At 39.0% G+C, this 19,836-nt stretch overlaps 1 protein-coding gene across 1 annotated transcript; it reads left to right on the top strand.

Annotated features, from left to right (window-relative positions):
- Positions 1 to 1,547: 1,547 nt before the first annotated feature.
- LOC308704019 (meprin A subunit beta-like) lies at positions 1,548 to 5,509 on the top strand (the record flags this gene model as incomplete). Its single annotated transcript, XM_081388068.1, has 9 exons — positions 1,548 to 1,553; positions 1,659 to 1,737; positions 1,843 to 1,960; positions 2,471 to 2,649; positions 2,809 to 3,027; positions 3,461 to 3,613; positions 4,044 to 4,268; positions 4,378 to 4,809; positions 5,397 to 5,509. 9 exons carry the CDS (start codon positions 1,548 to 1,550, stop codon positions 5,507 to 5,509), a joined length of 1,524 nt encoding a protein of 507 aa, XP_081244194.1.
- Positions 5,510 to 19,836: the final 14,327 nt, after the last annotated feature.

Genomic DNA, 19,836 nt, shown 5'->3' on the forward strand with positions numbered 1-19,836 from the left:
TTACAAAACATACATAAAATGTTAGTATATCACTTTATTAATCATTTATGAATGTTTTGTAAATGATTGGTTCATCATTAACTAAGCACTTATAAATTACTTACAACTGAACGTTATTATAAAGTGTTACCTATTTTCCTTATCCAGTCCACTGGAAAGCATGCTGGGAACTAGAAAGCCACTGCCCAGTTTTCAAAATTATCAAGACAGTTTCATTAAAAACATAAAAATTCAAGTTTAAATTATACAAAATATTACCACAACACATCAAAATAATGTTTGCAACTTAAAAGGTTTAAGTAATTTTGATGGATTGTTCTATGCTATATGCACTAAATGCGGTGTGTGTGTGTGTGTGTGTGTGTGTGTGTGTGTGTGTGTGTGTGTGTGTGTGTGTGTGTGTGTGTGTGTGTGTGTGTGTGTGTGTGTGTGTGTGTGTGTGTGTGTGTGTGTGTGTGTGTGTGTGTGTGTGTGTGTGTGTGTGTGTGTGTGTGTGTGTGTGTGTGTGTGTGTGTCATTGTCCATTGTCCAATGTCCAATGTAAGCTCATAAGGAAGTAAATGAAATAAAACTGTACTAACTTCATGTTTAAATAACCTGTCAGACTTCAAGGGACTCTCACTTGGTTATTACCTGCCAAGCTCGGTGGTCAAGCAGTTTTATGTTTTAACTTTCGCTGTTAATGACTGAACTGGTATGTATCCCACTTTTCTTTTTTAATCACATATTTTCATGGTCTTAAATGTAATTAAGATTTTCAACATTATTAAATACTTGGTGTAACCCTTGCATTTTGCTTACAATGCAAAATTAATGCAAATAATAAAACATAATTCATAAAATGTAATCATTATGATTCCCAGTAAAAATGCAGTTATGTGCTTTTCTTCTGCTGAGTTTGGCTTTGGCACTTTGTCTTGCATCACCAACGGTAAGTTGGATAGTAGAAGGTTTATGTTATAAATCATTGTTGTTGTAAAGGTGATAAACAGTTATTGATTTTTAAAAATATTTTTTTTATGTCTGAGTATTGTTTTCATATCTCATGTTCTCAGCCACAACCTGATATAAATGGTAAGTACAGCTCAGTCACTGACGTGAATCTGTTGTAATGTTATTGTAATATGTCTCACTTTCACAGTGTAAAATATCCTGTTGTGATTACGGTCTGAAATTTTGATTGCTCTTTTTTTCTCATTTAACTTTCAGATTGTTTCACTAAAATTATGTTGTTGTATAGCACTTCTGTCAGTTGTCAATTCTATTTTCCGACATAACATATTTGTCTTCTTTTGTTTCTTATATTCTCCTCAAAGGCACTGAGGAATGGAAGGACATTCCAGATATAAACAAAGGTAAAACTATTATATTATATAAAGTTAGTTAAAGTTATAGTTATATTAGTAAGCTAACATATCTGTTTTTGTTCATAAATCATTATTTATACTATTTATACTTTTTTATTCAAGCATATTTACTGTAAACTGAACGCAAGCATATTTACTTTAAACTGAATGCTAGGTTTAAATCTCAGAGAAGGAGACATCATGGTGGTGAGTTCTGTTCTAAGAAATTCTCAAAGTACATTGAATATTGGATCATTCAGAAATCAGTCAATATGATATTTCTAAGAGTACTTCAAACAATTTGTTTTAAAGCCGAATCAAAGGAGTGCCATTCTTGGGAATGAGTACCGGTGGGATATTCCAGTCCCCTATGAGCTGAGTGTGAATCTCGGTAACAAAACATGGATTTCTCACTGACAGTTTAACAAAACATTTTTTAAGTAGTTTTACTGTTATATGTTTTTCATCCATCATGTATTTTTGATTGTGATTGTAGGTATGAACTATAAAGGAGTAATTTTGAGAGCTTTTGAGCAGTTCAGACTGAAATCATGTATTGACTTTAAGCCCCGGGCAGCTGAAGATTTTTACATCTCTGTGGAGAGTCTTGAAGGGTACAGTATGCTTCCAGTTAGTAATCCACAATATTAGTAATATGTGGTATAGACTATTCCAATACAGCCAAACTATACTGAATGTATAGTATAAAGGCCCATTCACACCTAGAGCAATTACTATAACGCTCATATATAAAAGAATAACAGAGTCCACACCACAACTATATCGATAACTGATAGTATTTGTAACTAATTTGTATTTGAAGTGAGTAAAGGAGCTGGAAACTCCAGTGGAGGCTTCTCACTGAACGATATCGTTAGAATTACTTTCAGATTTTTTTTTTTTTTTCAGCTAATGGATAAAAGTGGCAGATGACAAAACTCAGCATGCACTTATAATAAGCAGAACATTATAGTTCGCTGGTGTGGATGCTAATAGTTATCAATCTTGGTGTGAAAGGGCCTTAAAACATTCATGAGTTAACCAATTCTTTTACACTACCAGACAAAATATTAATGCACCTATGTGCTGCATGAATGTGCCGTTATCTCTCTCTTATTTTGCAGGTGTTGGTCATATGTCGGCCGCACATCTCTCGGAGGCCAGACTCTTTCCATTGGAAATGGCTGTGGAACAAAAGCCATTGTTGAGCATGAGTTTCTCCATGCACTAGGATTTTGGCATGAGCAGTCAAGATATGACAGAGATGATTATTTGACCATCAAATTTGAAAACATCATAAAAGGTTGCTCTGAACTTTTATTATTTTTAGGAAAAGAGTAAAACAGTTAAATACAGATATTCACTGACATACTGATTGCAGTGCCCATTTAACTAATCAGCACTTTAATAAGCCATTCTTTATGAATAATCCCCTTATTAACGCCATAGTCTTTATTTTCAGGCTATGAGAGAAATTTTGATAAATACAGCGAGAATGTGACCACCACTCAAGGCACCCCATATGACTATTACTCTGTGATGCATTATGGTAAAAATTACTTCAGTAACGGTAATGAACCCACGATCATCACCAAGCTTCCTGAGTTCCAAGATGTGATTGGTCAACGCCTGGACATCAGTGAATATGATGCGATTGAGCTCAACAAACTCTACAAATGCAGTGAGTATTTTACACACATTGTTTTCATTTTGCAGTTTGTGGATGTTAAACATTTTAGTGGAACTTGGAGTCAGATGTGCAAGACAAGGGAAAATGTGTTGTCCTTTAAGGAATTTAACTTTAGAATATTTGTTTTTAATATTTGTTGGTACATACATACATACATTCTCAGGTAAAAATGTGAAGTAATGTTAAAGTCACTTCCTGTTAAGTCATTCCTGGTACTGCATGAAAACAAATATTATACAGTTAAATTGGACGACACGCATGTAATGCATGGGAAGTTGTAAGGAATTGATTTGCAATTAAAAAAATGTTTAACATCAACATCCTGGATGTTTCAAAAGTTGTTCCAGGATCAACAAAATATGTTGAGGGCAAAAATTGGATGTGCAAATGATTTTGCCTCAGTGCTTTTCTGTTTGGATTACAGATTCCTCCATCTCTTTCCTTGACCACTGCAGTTTTGATGATGAATTTCTGTGTCAGATGAATGTATGTTCTGCTGTTTATGGCTGGCAGAGAGTGAAGTCAGTGAGTGGCATCAATGTGACTGACCACACCTACTTAAACAAAGAACAAAATGGTGAGATCCGTTACAGTCAGACAGTGGAAAGTGTCTGTTTTGATATCACAGGAAGATAGTGGTGCAACGGATCACAAAACACACACTGTGGGCTAGGGGGGCTAGGGTAAATGTAATTTTGATTTTCATTTATAAATAACGAGCAAGTCCCAATTTTCACGCCTCTTCTTCCGCGTTTAAAATTGTTTGAATGTATAAATTGGCAAGACAAAACACGTCCAAATGATAAACTTTCTATGATGGTTAAACTTGGCAGTTAATCCGTGAATCACATGTGTGCCGATTTTGGCCCGTACGGATCAAGGATCAACTGTGATCCGTTGCACCCCTACAGCAAGATACCAAAAAGAAATGCTTCACTTCCATCCACAGAAGCAGTCACTGTACCACCCAGTTCCACACAACTATACACCTGTTTTCATGTCTGCAGAGACGTCTTTTTTCATGCACTTCAGCACTGAGGGGAGAAAGGAAGGGGACACAGCCAGAATGAAGAGCAATACAATGACCCCTAAAAGAGACTGCAAAGTCCAGTGTCTGCAGTTCTACTACTATCACAGTGGTAATGAGTCTGATCAGCTCAACATCTGGATCCGAGAGTACCAGAATGAAGCAGACAACAGAGGAACTCTCAGACTTATGGATCAGATCACAGGTCTGTCTCTTCTTCAAGTGCTGTACATATTCAGAAAGAAGAAAACAAATGTGTGTAGGCCTATGCATTCAAGATGTCCTTAAAATGTTTCCAGTTTAATGTCTTGCAGAACTCCCTGGTAATTACTGGAAACTGCATCATGTGTCACTGAATGCAAAGAAAACCTTCCAAGTTGTATTTGAAGCTCGTAAAGGAGCTGGAAACTCCCGTGGAGGCTTCTCACTGGACGATATCAATATTTCAGAGACTGAGTGTCCCCACACATGGCAGATAAAGGACTTTTCAATAAGGGAATCTTCAACACATTTCAGTCCATTGTATTACTCCAGTGATGGTTATCGCTTTCAGGCTGCATTAGTGAATCAGAATAATTACCTTTTTATGTATGTTCGTCTGGTATCTGGTGCATGTGATGACCAGTTGCAGTGGCCTTGTCCATGGAGACAAATAACCTTCCAGATGCTTGACCAGAATCCACACATGCAGAAGCGCATGTCCTTAGAACACAGCATCACCACTGACCCTGCTTTGGCATCTCCCAGTGAGGATCACATCTATGTTTATATGCAGCATTTTACTTAGTTGAGAATCAAAGTTATTATCTGTATCGTTGAAGGCCCCTTTAAAGGCACGCTGTGCAAGATTTGTACCTTAAGAAAGAAGAAAACATAGAAAGTGTGTTCGGAAGAGTGCAGAGACGGCTCTGCGTGAGTGGTATTTACGACAGTAACTTTAAATACAAGTACTCCACAGCGAGTTTGTTTGTTTGTTCACTGTTTGAGAAAAATGGAAACTGCATATTGTGCCTTTAATAGCAACATTTTTTATATATATATATATATTTATAGATTGGAACAATCCTCGAAACAACAGAATTCAAGTTGTCATCGGCGATGAGTCTGTATTTGTGGGTCCTTGGGTTTATATATATGGCATAACAAATTATGATCTGACTAGAAGAGAGTTTATCAAGGGTGGTGACATCATATTTCTCCTCACCATGCAAGGTAGGTTTTGTGAAGTAACCTCAGAGAACAAGTTTAACTTGAAGCAAACTGAGCAAAAACTATGATATATTTCTATTGTGTCTCACTTTCTCATGTCCATAAATGTTGTTTTCCAATCCAGATATCTCAGGGCTTCTTCAGAAGGACTCTCTACCCTGCCCTAAAGTGACAGTGAAGAACTTCAATGTTTCTCCTGATGCAAGTGCCCCGCAGGGACCATGTGCTTCAAGGTGAATATCCTTTTAACCTCTGTTCTGTCCTTAGTTAAAACACAGAAAACTAAAATATTTTTAGATGGAAGCTTACACTGGTAATTTTAACTAATAGTAGTAACAAAAATCAGTTAAAGGATGACGTGCATAATCAGTTATTTTTCTGAATTCAATATACAGGTGCTGGTCATATAATTAGAATATCATCAAAAAGTTTATTTATTTCAGTTATTCCATTCAAAAAGTGAAACGTGTATATTATATAGACTCATTACATGCAAAGTGAGATATTTCAAGCCTTTATTTGTTATAATTTTGATGATTGTGGCTTACAGCTTGTGAAAACCACAAAATCAAAATCTCAGAAAATTAGAATATTACATGAAATCACACAGTAATTACACAGTAATCCCATGGTCATTGAACCAGGTTTTGGTTATTTTGGCAGTGTGGGCAGGTGCAAATCCTGCTGGAAAATGAAGTCAGTATCTCCATAAAGCTTGTCTGCTGAAGGAAGCATGAAGTGCTCTGGAAATGTCCTGGTAGACGGCTGCGTTGAGTGGACAGCACAGTGGACCAACACCAGCCGATGACATGGCTCCCCAAAACAACACAGACTGTGAAAACTTCACACTGGACTTCAAGCATCTTGGATTGTGTGCCTCTCCATTCTTCCTCCAGACTCTGGGACATTGGTTTCCAAAATCAGAAAAGAGGACTTTGGTCCACTGTGCTTTATTAAATCCAGAGTCAACACAGCCGTCTACCAAGACATTTTTAGAGCACTTCATGCTTCCTTCATTTTCCAGCAGGATTTGCACCTGCCCACACTGCCAAAATAACCAAAACCTGGTTCAATGACGATGGGATTACTGTGTAATTACTGTGTGATTTCATGTAATATTCTAATTTTCTGAGATTTTGATTTTGTGGTTTTCACAAGCTGTAAGCCATAATCATCAAAATTATAACAAATAAAGGCTTGAGATATCTCACTTTGCATGTAATGAGTCTATATAATATACAAGTTTCACTTTTTTAATGGAATTACTAAAATAAATAAACTTTTTGATGATATTCTAATTATATGACCAGCACCTATAATTAATATGACTCCATTATAGTTTTTATCTTTTATCCTCAGATTTTTTGTGAAAAAAGAACTGATTGGTTCTATTGCATTAATAATGTTTATTTTTTACTGTTCTTCTTTTAGTGATTGTGCCAAGACTGCTTCCTCTCTGGTCATCTTGGTGCTTTGCTTTCTTTTGCTAGTGAGTTCATCATAAGAAATCACTCTTATCACTTCCCTATGTCTGACTACAGTTCAATGCCAAAGAACTACATCTATCTTCAGCTTTCTGGGATATGATAGCTAAATGTGTATTGTTAATGTAAAGAGCTGAACATTTTAAGTTTATATTCATTCATTTACAATCAATGTTATTCTTAGAGTTAATTATAACAATTTATAAAGAAGCAATTTATTGTCAAACTCTTTAATAATGTTAGATTCACACATTCTCTGTGGAGGTTAAGGCAAATATTTGCCATATCCGAGTCTTTTCAATGTTATTAATCACTGCATGAATACTATGGTCTGTAAAATACTAATCTAACCTTGAAATGTTCTTTTTAATATAAATCACAAAACAATTTTGCAAGTAATCAGTTTAATAAATATGACTAAAAAGTGTGTTTGAATGTGAATATAATATATGTGAATATGCATACAAATTTGACAGACGGAAACTCTGCAAACTCCGAAACCGCCCACTATCTGAGTTTGGCCCTGTCCCAAATAGCACACTTCATATGCACTTTCTTCTTGTGTCCGTTAAGTCCATGAGACCATTGGGTGTCCAATTAGTCATTTTAGGTTTAAGAAGGGTGATTGCGGGCGCCCCTTTTGTGGTCGATATGTGCCCTCGATACGCAATTTTGCGAGCTCCGCAGCAGACTACTTCCCGACAGTCAAAGCGGCGTTAAGTCACAAAAGTGCACTTGTGGGAAGACCGCAAGTGTTTAGGGTGCCATTTGGGACAGGGCCTTTATCATGAAAAGGAGCCTATGCACCCTGGTTTGGCCTGCAATTGAAACTACCTGCAAGATTTTAGTTCCATCTAGTGGCATATGGTGGAGCTGCTACTTGTCTGCAGGTGAACAAGAGGACATACACATTTATGTTAGATATGATGAAAAATATCACGAGGAAGGTTTTATGATAAACAGCATAACAATAAAAACCACCTGAGAACTCAGAAAGAAAACATTTGCACTAACTTTGGCAAAGTGTTCGGTCAAGTGGTGATTGGTTTAAAGGGATAGTTCACTTTGAAATTAAATTTTGATATGTTTTAGCTTACCTCAAGGGCATCCAAGATGTAGGTGTCTTTTTTTCCGCAGTAGTTTCAATTTGGATATTTTTAGGTCAAACCGTTCATGTCTGTCAGTCATATAATGCAGGTCGATGGTCACTGTATCAAAACACAAGCACAGAGTCCAAATTAAAACAATTCCCCATCGTCCAAATTAAACAATTCCCCATCGTAAGTACACATTGATGGCCTAAGACACGAAACGAGCGGTTTGTGTGAGAAAATGAACAGTATTTATATTGTTTTTACCTCTTGTAACACAGATGTATACATAGATGTCGCCTTGGCTACGGTTACTTCCAATGAACTGCAGTAGCAAAGGCGACATCTATGTATACATCTATACCCGCCCGCGCCGTCAGATCATTTAGACGTGTGCTGTTTTCAAGAGATAACAACGATATAAATACTGTTCGTTTTCTCACACAAACCGCTCGTTTCGTGTCTTAGGCCGTCAATGTGTACTTACGATGGGGAATTGTTTAATTTGGACGATGGGGAATTGTTTTAATTTGGACTCTGTGCTTGTGTTTTGAGACAGTGTCCATCGACCTGCATTATATGACTGACAGACAAGAACGGTTTGACTTAAAAATATCAAAATTGAAACTACTGCGGAAACAAAGACACCTACATCTTGGATGCCCTTGAGGTAAGCTAAAACATATCAAAAATTAATTTCAAAGTGAACTATCCCTTTAAAGGCACAATATATAACTTTTTTGCTTTAAAAATAGCAAAAATCACTATATCTATGTTATATTTTTTTTTTTAGTTGGGTACTTACATTATCCCGACTGTTTCCAACAACTTTCAAACCAGGAGAAATTAATAATTTAATTCGAAGACACGTCCCGTTTCTTTATTTCCGTTTTGACGCCGTCAATGGCGTCATATCCGCGTTGTCCCTGGTTTCCGCTCGTACTGCCATAGCAACCAGAGCTATGAACCAGAGCCCTCTGATAGTAACCAAAGCGACTGACGTGGACAACTGTGTAGTTCGCAATGTCTATTTGAACACTGTCGTTGTTTCGTTCAAACATTATGGACCATGGCAAGCAGACTTTGGATAAAAAAGAAGAACTAAAACGAGAATCAATATCAGCGCAGTGTTTTCGAGATGCCGAGAGCTCCCATAGACAGTATATAAACGAGAGCTCCACGTCCAAGACTTCAACCGCTCCTACATGCACTTTATTAAACAGGTGATGAGCACATTTACATAAAACTAATCAATGTTATATAGTTCAACAATGATAAAATGTTAGAATATGATCTGTATGTTATTCTAATGTTGATCTCGCTCACTGCTAGTCTCATACAGACAAACTAACACACAGAATAACATTATAACTTTAACACACTCAATTGCAGTTTAGTGTGATAGTGTAATGTTAGACCAGGTGAAACTGCGCTGTGTTACCTCACAAGTTTAATTTGTCTAATAAACTGACCTGTGAGTTGTAATTCTGCACTTGCTTGTAGTTCGGTAGAATGAAATGTCCTTATTCCTTTTATATCCGTGGGACTCGTGTCGCGTGTGGAGCTGATAGCTGTCTCTTAGCAATCCCGAACTGCTTCATATCACAGTCATGATAAAAACATAGATGTATTCACTCATCCATAAACATTATTAGATCGGTCGACTTGACGTTGACGACAAGATCCATAATTCTTAGCAAATGTTGCATCATCAAACTACGTCTTTGTTATTGTAAATAGGTTAGCGACCCCTAGTGGCGAAAAATTCCATACTGTACGTTTAATAATGCCACGCCACCACAACCGTTACCATAGAAATAATAACAAGGAATTCTATATTTATTGTAACATTTCCATGAAATGTTAAAATCCCTTTGAACTTATGATTCCAGAATTTCAGCTTCCTAACTAACAAAAAAAAAAAAACTTCAAATCGGTTTCTCTGCTTTATTGACATCTTGACCAAACTTTAATTCATACCTGGATTTGGTAAACATGTGACTTTTTTTTTTTGCTTCACAGTTCATCCTTCCATTCACTCTCACTCTTTCACAATATCTGGTACAGTATAATCTAGTATGAAACAAATCAATGAAGGCATGAGATACCTACATCACAAAAAGCTGCATGAAATCTCAGCAGATGGCAGTAGAGCTCCGATTCTGTCATACGTTTTTCCGCAAAATGCAAGACCTTGAAAAACAGTGACGCGAACTTGGTGATAAGTAAAACTCCAGGCAGTCACTCTCAATAGACTTAACTCAAATTTATATGATTATGCCTTTTTAGTGTCTTACTACCTTGTTGGGGGAAAAAAAGGTCTCCCAGCCTGTTCAACTGACAATTTCCCAAAACCCCTTTAAAACCAGCAAACCAGACCAGCCTGATTAGACTGTTAGACTAGCTAAAACCAACTTTAAACACTACATGAATGCACAGTTACATTGAAATGTAAAGACATATAAGGCACAAATACTACAACCTAGACTGATTTGTTAAATGAAAAACATGCAATTTGTGTTCCTTTTTAGCCACACATTGAATATTTCACTGGTCAGCAAATGTTCAACAGTATCCCTGAGGATTGTTTATGGACTGCCATACCTAAACCTGAATATGTGACCTCAGGTTGGTTGAGGAAACCCCCAGCTGGGTATGGATGAAGTGGGAATCTCCCTTCTCAACTTGAGCAGCTTCTCACTGCGCTGACCCTCAGTTTCTATGCCATCCTGCTCCTCAAGTGATTGACGAATGAGGGACTTGAGCAAGGGCAGTCCAAGGCCAGTTGTGGCAGAGACTGGGACGATGTGCATAAAACGCATTAGTGTTTTAGGGGTGACGTCCTCAGGAAAGATGTGGCTTGATTCTAGGGAAAGCAGAGCATCACTCTAAAGTTATCAGTCAAGAGAAAATGCAGAAAAATGTAAAGGTCAGTGCAGTGGAACAATCACATTAGGCCTGCATTTCAGCAAAATGTACTTGTGGTAGAAACTTGAGAATGCTAAAATGGTCAAGTAGAAATCACCATCTTTATAGAAAAATTGCAGTACAAACTTGTGTAATGAATGGTCATTCTCAAGAGTGCTTTTAAATCAATTGCATGAAAAATAATGCAACCACCTTATTGGTAAAAGCATGTGTCATGATATGAAATTTCTGACGCACCCGTTATATACCTAAAATAACACAAAACAAAGGCTAATAATATACACATCTTTGACTAATATTCATGATATTACCTATATAATATTCCCTAAATAACTTTTTTGCTTTCAATACTACCTACCTTCCTGGTTCTCCAAGTGAGCTTCCAGCTCTCTGAGCCGGCCCTGAGCCTCAGGGAGGTCCATCTTATTTATGACAAGGATGGCTTGCTTGTCTAACAGTTCCTCCTTATACAACTCCAGCTCCTGATCAACAAAAAGATCAAGAGCAAGTTATGCAGCAAAATCTTGTATACAGAAGCATTTCATTGAGAAAAGCAGTAGTGTTTTAATGTGACATGGGTTGTGTGTGTGTGTGTGTGTGTGTGTGTGTGTGTGTGTGTGTGTGTGTGTGTGTGTGTGTGTGTGTGTGTGTGTGTGTGTGTGTGTGTGTGTGTGTGTGTGTGTGTGTGTGTGTACACACTACTTTTTAAAGGTTTGGGGTTGATATGAGTTATTCAATGTTTTTGAAAGATGTCTCTTGCTCACTAAGGCTACATTTACTTTATTAAAAAAAATGACTGGGAAAAAAATTACAGTAAAGCAGTAATACTGTGAAATATTACAATTTAAAATAACTGTTTTCTATTTTAATATATTTGATCATGTAATTTATTTCTGTAATGTTGCTTAGGTCTGCTTAGTTCTCAGCTCAGCATTTGATTTGGTCGATCATAAAATTCTTATCACCCGATTGGAAAATGATGTGGCATTCAGGGCACTGTTTTGAATTGGTTTCAATCATTTTTAACAAACAGGAAGTTTTCTGTATGTATTGGAAAACATACTTCCTCAGCTGCACGTCTTACCTGTGGTGTTTCGCAGGGATCTATTCTTGCTCCAACAATCTTTATACTTGCTGCCATTAGGTTCAATCTTTTCCAAACATGGAGTATCAATTCGCTGATATGCTGATGACAGCCAATTGTACATCCCATTTAAACACAATAATTTTAATTCTATAGAGGCATTGCTGGCGTGTTTACAGGAAGTTACATTATGGCTTACACACAATGTTTGGCCTTAAACGAGGACAAAACCATAGTATTGTTTAGACCAAGTGATTTTTATGACTTTGGTGATCTGGACCTTGGAGACTTAAGTTCCCATGTTACTCCATGTGCAAAAAATCTAGGTGTTTTGTTTGACTCAGTTCTTAAGTTTGATAAACAAATTAATTATTTTGTTAAATTATGTTTCTTTCATCTACAACCTCAAAAGTAAAAACCTTTCTTTCCTTGAGAAACTTTGAGAAAGATATTCATGCGTTTATTACTTCACGCCTTGATTACTGCAATTCACTTTATTATGGAGTTAACCACTCATCTATCAAGCGTCTACAAATGGTTCAAAATGCTGCGGCCAGGCTAATGACTGTTTTTTTTTTTTTTTTTTGCAACATATTTTTATTGAAAACTGAATCGAATTACATAAAATAGACAACTTTTACAATTTAGATTTTAAACAGATAACAGAAAACAAGAAAAGAAAAGGACATAACCAAACCACCCCACCCCGGCTTACTTAAAATCATATACAAATATAAAATATAACAGGACTTAGTCTGGTAAGACTTGCAAGTCTGCAAAATATGATAGAAAAGGCTGCCAGATATATAAAAAAAATTGTCAGTGTTTCCTCTCATTGCGTACTTAATTTTCTCAAGTTTTAAGAAATGCATAGCATCAGTAAGCCACTGTGAAACTGATGGAGGATTTGGAGATTTCCACTGTAAGAGAATTCGACGTCTGGCCAATAAAGATGTGAATTTGATAAATTATTGACTGGTTGAAGAAAATTCGATTCCATTTCTCCCATTTTAACTTATCTGCACTGGCTACCGGTCAAACCAAGAATTGAATTTGAAATTTTAGTCTTTGTTTTTAAATCATTACACGACTTAGCACCAAACTATCAATCTGACATATTAAGTTCTCATAACCCCATCCGATTGGCGGGATGGGGCCCAGACAGAGGGACAAAAAATTTTTTTTTACAAATGTCCTATCTACAATTTATTTCAAAATGTATTAATTAACTAAAAATAGTGACGATGTTTATCTTAACCATAGACTGTTACATTACGTCACATTAACGCCAGCCCATGACTGTATATATAGAGGCGCCAGCCAGTTAAGTCCGAGGGGACGTCAGCGGCGGTCAGAGGCGGTCAACGAACGCATCCATCAGGTGCTACGAGTGCGAAGCAAAGGCCTAAATAGGCACGCAAAGAAGCACAGCTCGAAATGCAGGTCATCGATTTTGGAGTGATTGCAATGTATTTTAAATATAAACGTGTGGGCTACTGTAGATCAGCGTATTTCTGGAAAAATCATTCACCGCTTTGTTTGTCTAGTCTACGAGTTTAAAAGAGCGCGAGCGTCTAACGTGCCCAGACGCGACGCTTTGGATTTGCGCGTAGGCTACAACGAATAACATCGCGTTGGGAGCTGACTAGTAAAAAGCTACAAAAGTAAAAGACCAGACGTTTGTATTCAAAGTAAAAAAACCAACACACTGCAACATTTTTAAATGTTTCAAATAAAGGATCTATGGGTCTATCTTCTATATTCTGATGCTGATGATTAGATAATTGTGATGTGGAGTGCCCGTGTGAGCCACTGGAGGGCACTCTCTCCCTGCATTGTTTCACCATGGACTCATTATGTTTAACTATGTTTCAGTGGTGTTTGATTATGGGTTATTGAGTTCCTTATATAAGTCTGAGTGATCTCTGTGTCCGGTGCGAAGTCTTGTCACACTGTAAGCGTACATCTCTGAGCATTCTTCCCTGTTTGAGTATTCCGTGTCTCTCTGGACTCTTGACCCTTGCCTGCTTCTTGGACTGTGTATGAACCTGTGCTGCCTGCCTCGACCAAAGCCTGTTATCACCACGAGTTACTGGATTGCCCCTTGTTTAACTGTATGCCGGAGTTTATGTCTGCTTGTGTTTGATGCTGAAATAAAGTGCTGCATATGGATCTGACCGCCTCTGTCCGTACGTTACAGAAGACTTCGCCACTACAGGATCCAGCGGACTTTCAGCATTTATCCACCGTGGCCAAGACCCAAGTTTCCATGCTAGCCTCTCATCATTTACAGCTGACGAGACTAACATCTCTCCTCGAGGAACTTACAAGCTTTACGCAATCTGTGTCTTCGCAGAGCTCAAGCACAGCCACTAATCAAGTCCAAGCTCCCGCTGCACCTGTCCCACCGCAACCCAGTGTGAGTGCTGCATCTAATTATTCTAGTCTGTCATTTCCTGAAAGGTTTAATGGCTCACCTGTGGCGTGTGAAGGATTCCTTCAGCAGTGCAGCTTATATATGAATCATCAGCCCCAGTTTTACACCTCGGATGATGACCGCATTTCTTTCATTTGTTCACTGTTCACTGGAAAGGCTCTGGAGTGGGTAGGCGCGTTCTGGGAATCAGGTCGGGTATCGTTCCCTTCTTATGATGTGTTTATCGCTCTATTTAGAGAGGCTTTTGAACTCCCCGCAGGAGAAGAGGATCCTGAAGAACTGCTCTTGTCTCTGCGTCGGGGAGATTCGTATGTGGCGGATTTCTCTCACTCATTCCGAACGCCACTAAAGCCTCATCTCGCCAAGCTGTTCGATCCTCCCTTGATGACCATTAGAGGGGCTTTCAAGTATACAGTTTCTGCCAAACCCATTCTTCGTGTCGGACCCCTCAAGCCCGTATTCCTCACTGGTCTTGTTGAACTTGTTAATCCGGAGACAGCGGAGGTTTCGCCGGCCGAACTGGAGTTTGAGCGCGTGCCAGCCGACTCGAAAGAATCGAGTATCGAGTCGAGTGAGTCCAGTGAACTGAATCCCGAGTCCAGTGAGTCCAGTGAACTGAATCCCGAGTCCAGTGAGTCCAGTGAACTGAATCCCGAGTCCAGTGAACCGAATCCCGAGTCCAGTGAACCGAATCCCGAGTCCAGTGAACTGAATCCCGAGTCCGGTGAACCGAATCCCGAGTCCGGTGAACCGAATCCCGAGTCCAGTGAGTCCAGTGAACTGAATCCCGAGTCCAGTGAGTCCAGTGAACTGAATCCCGAGTCCAGTGAACCGAATCCCGAGTCCAGTGAACTGAATCCCGAGTCCAGTGAGTCCAGTGAACCGAATCCCGAGTCCAGTGAGTCCAGTGAACTGAATCCCGAGTCCAGTGAGTCCAGTGAACTGAATCCCGAGTCCAGTGAACCGAATCCCGAGTCCAGTGAGTCTAGTGAACTGAATCCCGAGTCCAGTGAGTCCAGTGAACTGAATCCCGAGTCCAGTGAGTCCGGTGAACCGAATCCCGAGTCCAGTGAGTCCGGTGAACCGAATCCCGAGTCCAGTGAGTCCAGTGAACCGAATCCCGAGTCCAGTGAGTCCAGTGAACCGAATCCCGAGTCCAGTGAGTCCAGTGAACCGAATCCCGAGTCCAGTGAGTCCAGTGAACCGAATCCCGAGTCCAATGAGTCCAGTGAACCGAATCCCGAGTCCAGTGAACCGAATCCCGAGTCCAGTGAACTGAATCCCGAGTCCAGTGAACCGAATCCCGAGTCAAGTGAATCTAGCCCTGAGTCAAGTGGATCGAGTCCCGAATCAAGTGAATCCAGTGTGGAAAGTGAGTCAAGTTCGGTTGAATTTATGGAGTCAGGTCCAGTTAAGCGAAACGATTATGTTCCCCTGGATCCAGAGTTATCAGTTCCAACAGTGCGCCGTCGCAGGAGGAAGAGGAGGAGGACTCACTCGGCTCGCCAGGCTCCAGTGAGCGTACCTAGACTCCTCGCCCTGTCGGCCCCGCCTCTGCGTCTCGCCCTGCCGGCCCTGCCTCTGCGCCTCGCCTTGCCGGCCCCGCCTCTGCGCCTCGCCCTGCCGGCCCCGCCTCTGCGCCTCGCCCTGCCGGCCCCGCCTCTGCGCCTCGCCCTGCCGGCCCCGCCTCTGCGCCTCGCCCTGCCGGCCCCGCCTCTGCGCCTCGCCCTGCCGGCCCCGCCTCTGCGCCTCGCCCTGCCGGCCCCGCCTCTGCGCCTCGCCCTGCCGGCCCCGCCTCTGCGCCTCGCCCTGCCGGCCCCGCCTCTGCGCCTCGCCCTGCCGGCCCCGCCTCTGCGCCTCGCTCTGCCGGCCCCGCCTCTGCGCCTCACCTCGCCAACGCCTATCAAGCTCTGGGAGCCTTTTCCAGAGGCTGTTTCCAGCCCGGAGGCTATAGCCTTAAATTTCCCCAAGAACTTTTTGGGGGGGGGCAGTAGGTATCCTGTGAGGGCCATGGAGGTGGCGCTGACATGGACCCTGTCTGTGCTATTTCCACTTGAGCTTCTTATGCCGCTAGTCCTGTCTGATCCTGTGCTTCCCATGCCACTGGTTACGTCCAGTCCTGAGTCTGCTCCGTCCTTGTCTCCGCCTAAGTGGGCTTCGTCCTGGCACCTCTCCAAGTGTGCTCAACCCTGGTTTCCGGTCAAGTGTGTTCTACCCTGGTTGCCTACGACACGTGCTTCCCCATGGTCTCTTACCCTGCTCGGGTTTCCAGGCCCTAGGTCTCTCCATGGGTCTGGCCTCCTACCTCTCCACGGGCCTGGCCCTCCATCCCAGCCCCCGTTGACCTCCCCCCAGAGTTTTTAGGAGCGTCTGGAAGCCGCTCCTTTGGGGGGGGGCTATGTGATGTGGAGTGCCCGTGTGAGCCACTGGAGGGCACTCTCTCCCTGCATTGTTTCACCATGGACTCATTATGTTTAACTATGTTTCAGTGGTGTTTGATTATGGGTTATTGAGTTCCTTATATAAGTCTGAGTGATCTCTGTGTCCGGTGCGAAGTCTTGTCACACTGTAAGCGTACATCTCTGAGCATTCTTCCCTGTTTGAGTATTCCGTGTCTCTCTGGACTCTTGACCCTTGCCTGCTTCTTGGACTGTGTATGAACCTGTGCTGCCTGCCTCGACCAAAGCCTGTTATCACCACGAGTTACTGGATTGCCCCTTGTTTAACTGTATGCCGGAGTTTATGTCTGCTTGTGTTTGATGCTGAAATAAAGTGCTGCATATGGATCTGACCGCCTCTGTCCGTACGTTACAATAATACCCTGACATCATAGCCTATACGAATATTAGATTAGAATTTTTTTCCTGCTCAGTAGCGATCTCTTCCACTTGATTTGTGTATAGCATATTTAAGGTAGCAATGCAATACATAATATCATATTACTGATATTAATAATATGACAATATCTGCAGTCAATATTGATTAAATGGGAGGGAAAAATCCTGCCCATAACGCAGCTATGAAAACAATTATTAAAGCAGGTTCATGTTCATCTACTGAAGTGGGATTCTGGAACTGTGAATAAACTGAATAAAACAGCAAAATTACAACAAGAACAATAACATCTTCATTAAACAAAAAAGAGATTACCTTAGATAAAGTTTGATGTAGTAGCTACCAGTAAAAAGTCTGGACCCATTACTATCTTTAATGTTTTTGAAAGAAGTTTCTTATTATGCTCTACAAGCCTGCATTTATTTGATCAAAATACAGAAAAAAACAGGAATATTCAGCGAGGATGTGTTAAATATATAAAAGTGATAGTGAAGACTTTTTTAAAACAACTTTTTAATAATCAAAAAATCCTGAAAAAAAGTATCACATGTTATAAAATAAATATTAAGCACCATTTCTAACATTTGATAATAAATCAGAATATTATAAAGTTTTCTAAAGGATCACGTGACACTAAATTCAGCTTTGAATCGCAGAAATATATTTTAAAGTATAGTAAAATAGAAAACCATTATTTTAAATTGTAATAATATTTCACTATATTATTTTTCTGTATTTTTGATCAAATAAATCTAGGCTTGATGAGCATAAGAGACTTCTTTCAAAAACATTAAAAATAGTAATTTGTCCAAACTTATGTACTGTGTAAGTAAAAATATACTAAATTTAAAATTAAATGTTGTATAAATAAAAAGGTTAGGAATCATATTTGTTTCAAGTGTTTTTTATTGGGGGTGGGGGGCCTCCAACATGAATTTTGCCTAGGGCCTCCAAATGTCTAGAACCGGCCCTGGGTCCAGTATCGATCCGATCGGTGCCATCACTCTCCATTGTTAAATCAAAGCTTAAAACATATTTTCTTAATGTTGGTTTTCAATTACTTATTTAGTTTTGTGTTCGTTATTTTATAGATTATAATCTGTTGTTTTTCTTTGAGTAAAATGATCTGTACAGCACTTTGATCAACCCTACATTGTTTTTAAATGTGCTTTACAAATAAATAATGAAATGAAAATCAGTAAATTATATAATGATCATTTACTAATAGTTTGTTCATCATTTGTTCATGATTAACCATTGTTTATTGAGATAATGATCCTAAAACAATGTTGACATAAATACTTAAATGAATACTTAAATACAATAAATATTGTATCCGCTAATAACTTATCAATCATCTACTATTGATCTGTTTGATTTACATTGTTTGATAACTTACAACACATTTGTAAATCATTAGCATACCACTTATAAATCATTTATAAACAGATAGTCATGTTTTGTAAATGATTAATTCATCATTAACTAATAATTTAAAAATGACTTATAACCAAACTAACAAAACATTAATAAAAAGTTATCACTTATTTATCATTTTTGAATGTATAATGTTATATTATAAATTATTAATTCATCATTAACTAATAACTTATAAGTGACTTATAACTGAATGTTATTATAAAGTGATACCAAAAACTTTTTAACCTTAAATTTATTTTCCTTATCCAGTCCACTGCAAAGCATGCTGCGAACTAGAAAGCCACTGCCCAGTTTTCAAAATTATCAAGACAGTTTCATTAAAAACATAAAAATTCAAGTTTAAATTATACAAAATATTACCACAACACATCAAAATAATGTTTGCAACTTAAAAGGTTTAAGTAACTTTGATGGATTGTTCTATGCTATATGCGCTAAATGCGGTGTGTGTGTGTGTGTGTGTGTGTGTGTGTGTGTGTGTGTGTGTGTGTGTGTGTGTGTGTGTGTGTCATTTGTTTCCAACGAAGCTCATAAGGAAGTAAATAAAATAAAACTGCATGTTTAAATAACCTGTCAGACTTCGAGGGACCCTCACTTGGTTATTACCTGCCAAGCTCGGTGGTCAAGCAGTTTTATGTTTTAACTTTCGCTGTTAATGACTGAACTGGTATGTATCCCACTTTTCTTTTTTAATCACATATTTTCATGGTCTTAAATGTAATTAAGATAGTAGTTTTTTCAACATTATTAAAATCTTGGTGTATCCCTTGCATTTTGCTTAAAAATGCAAAATTAATGCAAATAATAAAACATAATTCATAAAATGTAATCATTATGATTCCCAGTAAAAATGCAGTTATGTGCTTTTCTTCTGCTGAGTTTGGCTTTGGCACTTTGTCTTGCATCACCAATGGTAAGTTGGATAGAGAAGGCTTCTGTTATAATACATTGTCGTTGTAAAGGTGATATACAGTTGTTGATTTTTAAAAATATTTGTTTGATGTCGGAGTATTGTTTTCATATCTCATGTTCTCAGCCACAACCTGATATAAATGGTAAGTACAGCTCAGTCACTGACGTGAATCTGTTGTAATGTTATTGTAATATGTCTCACTTTCACAGTGTAAAATATCCTGTTGTGATTACGGTCTGAAGTTTTGATTGCTCCTTTTTTTCTCATTTAACTTTCAGACTGTTTCACTAAAATTATGTTGCACTCAATTCTATTTTCCGACATAACATCTTTGTCTTCTTTTGTTTCCTTC

Source organism: Scardinius erythrophthalmus (genome assembly GCF_964197995.2).
Source record: "Scardinius erythrophthalmus genome assembly, chromosome: 16".
In the NCBI taxonomy this organism is placed as follows: Eukaryota; Metazoa; Chordata; class Actinopteri; order Cypriniformes; family Leuciscidae; genus Scardinius; species Scardinius erythrophthalmus.